Source organism: Paralichthys olivaceus, chromosome 18 (genome assembly GCF_024713975.1).
Source record: "Paralichthys olivaceus isolate ysfri-2021 chromosome 18, ASM2471397v2, whole genome shotgun sequence".
Taxonomy (NCBI): Eukaryota; Metazoa; Chordata; class Actinopteri; order Pleuronectiformes; family Paralichthyidae; genus Paralichthys; species Paralichthys olivaceus.
In genome coordinates, this window is record NC_091110.1 from 4,161,993 (window position 1) to 4,168,940 (window position 6,948).

Below are 6,948 nucleotides of genomic sequence, written 5' to 3' on the forward strand. Positions count from 1 at the left end.
GATTGTGGCCACTATCTTCTTCTATTACGCATGCGCAATGCAAACTTGTGTCGACGCTGATAGGAAGCAAAACGTAAACATACGCAAAAGAACCTGCCTGTGTTCAGACACACAATAAACATGAATATATACATACAATGAATGTGTATAATGAATGTGTCAATGAATCTGCTGTAATTATTTGTAATTAATTGTCACAGAAATAAGGGAGCAATTACTCATCTAAACATGTCTAAAGAATCGCAAAGAGCTGATTAATTTTTAAATTGAAGGGCTATTATGTTCAATAATTAAAAAAATAATAGCAAATTAATTGAAAACGTTACCATAAAGAGTAAAAAAAGATAATATTGTCAACTTCACCATCACGAACTATAAGTCCCGCAATGCAGCGCGGTTGGTCGTATGGTGATGACGTATTCTTCGCGCGTCTCCCCTGCCTGGATCGAAGCATCATCAGCAGCAGAGCTCATCGCCAGGCTCACGGTTGGTTTTTATATCTATTCTCACTGAAAATAACTTTCACTGTGTGATCAAAATGTGTTTCCGGTCTGATCCTCATGTAGTTGATAATATCTGTTGAGGAGGGTGAGATATATCCTCGCCATGTTTTCATTCTGGGCGCCCAGCTCTCTGTCCTCAACATTAAACCTGTGTGTTGCTCCTCCTGCTGGACATCCACGCGTCCTCTGCTCTCAGGCTTCCGCCGCTAATGTCTCAACCACCGCAGCAGACTGTGCCCTCCGCCCCAGACTCCCCGGCCCTGGTGGTCACCTCCAACGTGCAGAAATATGCCATCAAGAAGAAGAAGGTGCTGAGTGCTGAGGACACGGAGCTGTTTGAGCTGACCCAGGCTGCAGGCATCACTGTCGACCAGGAGGTCTTCAAGTAAGCGTGCTGAGGACCACGAGGAAGCTAAACATGGTGGATGTGGAGGAATAAACAGAAGGACAGGGCTGTTTGTCTGTTTCTCATGCTCCTCTTCTTCTTCTCGTCCTCACAGGTTCATAGTGGACCTGTTGAAAATGAACGTGGCTCCTCAAGCAGTCTTCCAGACTCTGAAGGCCATGTGTGCGGGTCAGAGAGTGGCGGACAGCTGCGGCGGGGAGTCCGCTTCAGCTCCCTCCCACTCCACCATTACCACAGCACCCACAGAGGCCAGAGGTGAGTGTGTGTGTGGAGGGCCGATAGGAGTGTGTGAGCAGTGGCAATCAAATGACTGTATCGCAGGTAGAAAGCCAGAAGGTGGCTGATGAGATTTCTGCTCAGGTTGAAGCCGGATTATTATCATTATTCACATTCACTGGTCATTTCGTGCACTGACATATCAAATACTGCATTCATGTGTCATTGTACTGGCCTTTTTATATACAGTCTATGGTACTAACACTATTTACTAGTGGCAGATTGACAAAAAATGAAAGATTACAGAGCTAACCTCATTTAAATTCAACACTGCTGAAAGGGTGTGAGTCCTGGTTATAATTGAATGTGTGAACACATTCCCAGTCAGAATAACGTGAGGTTTTCCTGTTCTTTCCATTTTGCTCACACTACCTGATCACATTCAAAAAGCTTGTGGCCAAAATAACTCACTATTTATTAAAGTGCATTTCATAGATATGAAATGTCAGTGAATGTGCAAAAATAATTACTATGACTGTTGTGTTGAATCTTAGTTTACTGTGAATAAATTGTAGTGTACAGCCAAAACGACGGCTGCTTTCTTTTTAAAGGTTCAGTGTGTAGAATTTAGTGACATCTAGAGGTGAAGTTGCATGTTGCAGCTGAATGCTCCTCACCTCACCCTACTCTTCCAAACATGACAGAGAACCTGTGGTAGCTTCAGTTGTGATTTTAAAAACTCAAAAGATGTTTAGTTTGTCCAGTTTGAGCTACTGTAAAAAAAAACATGGGGTCCTCCATAGAGAATACCTGCTCCTGATGTAAAAAGTATTTAAATCTAAAGTAAAGAAAACAACAGTTTGTGCAATTTAGATGAAACACACTTGTGAAAACATCTTTCAAATTCAATTACATGTTGGAAACTGAACATTTGCATTTCGACACTGAGCACCACAAAGTGATTTACACTTCTCTTAATTTGGTAAAATCTTTCTTTACACTGCAGCATGAGATTTACTCAGCCCCTGCTGGCGGGGGGGGGGGGATCTGATCACAAGTTATAGGACACATTATAATACCAGATGTAGTTAACACTGATTTGTGCTTGGATCTCTCTGGACACATGTTAATAACAGGTCTGAGGCCTTACAAGTTCCAGATATGTGATGATTTAAAGTAACATTAAGCTTCCAACTTTCAGAATGTTTTAATGTGTTTTTTATTTGTTCTTCCTAACTTCACCTTTCAGTTTACTGTGTTATTCTTCCTGTGCGCTTTGCTTCTCCCGTCCCTCTTCAGGCATTTGAAAGGTTCACATTCCTCTACTGAAGTACTGTACGTACTTTAGCAGGAGAGGTTGTCGTCCTTCACTCTGGGTCGCCTAACCCCCCCCCCCCCAATAACTAAAATTCCCTCTTCACTTCACCCCATAATGAGCTTTTGCACTTGAATGGCGGTGAACTGAAGACCAAGGTTATGCAGTAGACAGTCTGATAAGCTGATCATCACTGTGTACACATCACTTTGCTTTCTGATTTTCTTTTCATCCCCCATGAATTCTGTTTTTGTTTCTGTCCCTCTTGTTTCCTGAAGAAGAGGACACTTTGGTCTCTGGAAAGAGCCCTAAGCTTCCTGCCGCTCCCCCCTCAGCGTCTGGCCTCAGAGCCACAAGGGTCAACACTAAGATTGTGGTCTACGGCCCCCAAGACTCTAGCTCCTCTCACTCTCAAGGTCCCCTCTGGTGCACTGTGTCCCTCACCTTCGTCTGTCCGCTTGCTTGCCATTTTTCCTTTCTTATTTATAAATGTAGGGGTTATGTATTTTGTTTTTTTTGCTTGTGCCAAAACTTTATTCTGTGCTTTGCCTGCTTTCCCCATTTCATGACTTTGCAGAGTGGAAAATGTGTGTGGGCATGCATGAGTGTGGACTGACAGAGCCTGAACATTTTCATTGCATCTTTCCTTATTTTTAAATTTTAAAAGTGACTCGAAAGTTGAAAAGAAATCCTACAGTACCAGTTAATGGTTGGAACTCGGTCAGAACCTTTTATTTCTGGGACTATGAATTGATTGACAAATTTGAAATTGTGTCTCTCTGCATGGATGTCGAGGATTTCGCCTCACCAACAGAACAGACATTTTTTGTGTTCACCTCATATTTCACAATGATTGAGGAAAATGTAATTCAACTGATTTTCAGTGAAAGTTGGACTTTGACCATATGTTGGATTTAATAACCCCCTGGCGATAAATGATTAATGATCTTGACATGGTGAATAGAAATTTCAGAAATTTTTTTTGATTCAATTCCTCTGAGCTTTAGCACATTTGGATGTGCATGTTGGAGATATATTCCCCTTTTAACACTCTGCTTAAATTGCCAGGGTTCACAATTAATACACTTAGCTGCTAATGTTTCTTTGGCAACTGTGTTTCTTTCAGTGTCAGTTTTTGTTCAAAGGATTTGTCTGTCTGTGAGTGAAGAAGATAAATAGCAAAAAGTCTTCACACAGGGAAACTAGAAGAACATAAAGGAAACGAGAGATTTCACTCGAGACAAATCATCTAAAGTTTTATGATTATGTCTTTACTGAGCTGAACAAGCATTTTTGAATCAAAACATATTTCTTTACCCCAGATATGAAGTTGGAAAATTCTTAAAGATTTCCCATTCAGTCTGGTTGTTGCTGTTTGGTAAAATAGTTAATAGTTTTTACCTGCTTGACATTACAAATTGAATGTAGATAGATATAGACCCACGTTAATGCTCCTCAGACTCAGCCATCACAGTTCATAAATGCTAAAAGCACTTTCTAGTCATGTCATGGTTCTTGCTATGTTCATGTGTGCAGTGTAGATGTGTAGTTGCAGTTAAGAGAAGGTAAAGAAGCCGTAACCATTTTCTCTGACATGTATGTGATATACATATTTTCCCATATGTCTTCCTCGTCATCGTCCTTTGCATTTTTCAACGTGTTTGCTTGGAATAAACATCAGGCTGCAGTCAGAACAACTCCTCCTCCCACTAATGTTTCATCACATCATATGTTTTCTTCCTGTCAGTAGTGCGCAGTAAAGCCGGAGCGAGCCACAGTGAGAAGAGCAGAGAGGCCTCCACCCAGAGAGTGCAGCGGCAACCCAGCGCCACCAGAGGGCAGAAGACCAAGAGCTCCGGCAGCAGCAGTTCCTCCTCTCAGATAAATTCAACATAAGACTCAGGTCCACGTGAGATCATTTGTAAATATGTTCTTTTCTTTGTGTTTAACTTATCTTTATTTTTTACTGTGTGACCTGTTTAAAGGGTTGGTTTACCTCAACCACAGAAAAGCTGGTTTATTTGCCTCTGCCATAATTCAATGGAGCTGAACAGAATTGTAAGAAATTTAAGAAATTAAAACATTTTTATTACATTTAATTACTCTGGTTAATCCACAAATCTCTGTATGAACATTTCTGTTTCTGGTTCAATGTAGTTTCAATGAAAACTCTTCACAGTGAGGTCTGAAAACCTTGAAAAATGTTAAATGACTTGAGTGTTAAATGAGAAAACATTTTGGGTAAACTCACCCTTTAAAATTCTAACATAATAAGAAATAAAGTCCTGAGTGTCTCTCACTCATTCTTATTCTGGCTGGTGCTACTGTAAGTGAGTCAAGCCTTTTGTCGCCTTGTAGCATTGAACAGACTTAAAGAAAGAAAGACATTTGTTTTACAGAAAAATCTTAATGTTGCTATTCAATGTGCAGCTTTTTATGAAATTATTAATCTTTAATAAATCCAATAACTGGTAAACCTACTTAATGTCTCTTTTTTAACATTATTATTTGTTGTGATGCATCAATCCTGCTTTTGTACCTGATAATTTCAATAACTCAGCAGAGTTTTAAGGAAAATATAGCTTTGATTGATAAGCGGCTGATGTGACAGTGTGGAAGCAATGACATTACAACAGCTTTCATAGTGAGTTTCTGCTCATTGTTTATCCGACGCAACCAGAACATCACTATTTTACTTCACTCTGCTCTCATTGCTTTGTTTTCTGCAGCTGTTTTCAGAGATACAGCTGCAGAAAGCCATGTCTAGGCCAACCAACTGGTTTGTTGTGGGTTTCTTAAGCAGTTCATCCTGCTGAATATATGATTTTCTATTATTCTATGACTTTTAATCCTTTATGCCAAACCCAAAAAGAAAGATGGGGCTTCGCTCTCTCTTTGCTATTTGGTCAACAGTTACTGACACAGATCTCAGTGCAGTGGTAGTGTCTCTCCTCCTTGACGCTGGATGAGTGCAGCTGTTATATCTTTCTCTTCTTGAATGGCTGATAATATGCTCTGAACCTTGAGGGAGGCAGGTGACTCTGTGATGGAGATGAGACACAGATTCAAGAATGCTCACTGCTATTGATTTTACTCTTAATGTCACCATCGTATTGATCTTTTCTTTTCTTTTCTTTTCTTTTCTTACCCGTGATGGTGAGAAGTGTAGTAGATAAACCAACCGAGCACATTCGAAACTATACTAACAAATGCTCTGAAACAGCCTCAGTTCTTCACGTTGACTGCATCACATGATTTCTGCAGATGTGTCATGCTGCCAATCTCCTGTTTCCCCACATGCCAGAGATCCTCCACTGGATTCACATCTGGTGACTGTGGAGGTCACTGACGCACACTGTGATGTTCATAAAACCAGGTCGAGGCTTCTGCTTTGAGACATGCAGCATTACCCTGCAGGAAGTAAAGTCATAAAGGGATGAACATGTTCAGCAACAATACTCAGATTTTCATGCTTGTGCATCTGAATTGTTTCACTTCTATCACATGGGGGCAGTAGAAGCACACTGTAATTAAGGTTTGTCGCCTAGTGCGCCCAAGTCTGTTTTTCTCAACCTTTCCAGAAAGCTGCTGGGTATCGTCAGTGAAAGTTAATCTCAAAGGAATGCGTTTTGTATATGTCGACTTGGTGCATTTTAGACAAAGCATCCACTCATGCACAGACACACTATACCTCAGAGGTGATGGTGAGACAGACAGAGGGGATACTGTGTGTGTGTCTGTGTGTGTGTGTGTGTGTGTGTGTGTGTGAGGCAGGCTGCAGGGCTTTATGTAGCTGCAGGTCTTTTATGTGGCCGTTTGTCCTGTTTATATGTTCCTGCCTCTCCTCTGCGCTCTGCATTGATGGCAGCGTGCCTGTAATTGATGGCACCATATTGCTGTGGTGTAGCAGGTTTAATGGGGCTTGACAGAGCAAGGGAAAGCAGCATGCAACCAGGGAGGGAACTTAACCCCTTCACACACCACCCCACCCTCCATCCGTGTCCCTTCCCCGTTCTCCACCGCCGCCCTCGCCTGTTTTTCTGGCCTCGGCGCCCTCCCCCTGCACATCACTGCGAGCAAACCCAAACGAGAATACAAATGGGCCTACTGTGATTAGCTTGTTTACGATTCCTACTGTTATCAGTGGTCATGGTGATGGCATTTTGGTTCATGATCAAGGAAGCTCAGACACCCCTCTGACTCCACTTCCGAAAATAAATACTCGCCAGCTGTTGGTGCTCTCCACTGTTTTGCTCGGAGGAACCTAAATGTGTTTGACAAAGGTAAACGGCTGGGAATTTATTCCTTCAAACCCGCCGCCAGACCGTAGTTCCAGATGCGGCCTACAGGGGCCAGTGTGGATCCGAGCTACCGATGCGGCCTTCCACTACCTTGGATTTCCATAAGCATCTGGTCCAGCTTTTTGGATGTGTTTATTTTCTTATGAGGGAATTTCATAGCCAGTCTCTTCTATTAAATAGGGAGCGTTATCCTTCACTCAGATGCAG

General features: G+C 41.9%; 1 protein-coding gene across 4 annotated transcripts; it reads left to right on the forward strand.

Annotated features, from left to right (window-relative positions):
* Nucleotides 1–356: 356 nt before the first annotated feature.
* mzt2b (mitotic spindle organizing protein 2B) lies at nucleotides 357–4,917 on the forward strand. Of its 4 annotated transcripts, none has more exons than XM_069513221.1 (5): nucleotides 357–486; nucleotides 700–888; nucleotides 1,004–1,164; nucleotides 2,719–2,856; nucleotides 4,188–4,917. In XM_069513221.1, the coding sequence occupies exons 2-5, from the start codon at nucleotides 713–715 to the stop codon at nucleotides 4,334–4,336; spliced, it is 624 nt and encodes a 207-aa protein (XP_069369322.1). In that variant the 5' UTR covers nucleotides 357–486; nucleotides 700–712; the 3' UTR covers nucleotides 4,337–4,917. The 4 variants fall into 4 exon arrangements, with proteins under 4 accessions (XP_069369322.1, XP_019937206.1, XP_019937207.1 ...); XM_020081647.2 differs by having other exon boundaries at nucleotides 4,191–4,917; XM_020081648.2 differs by lacking the exon at nucleotides 2,719–2,856.
* The last annotated feature ends 2,031 nt before the right edge of the window (nucleotides 4,918–6,948 follow it).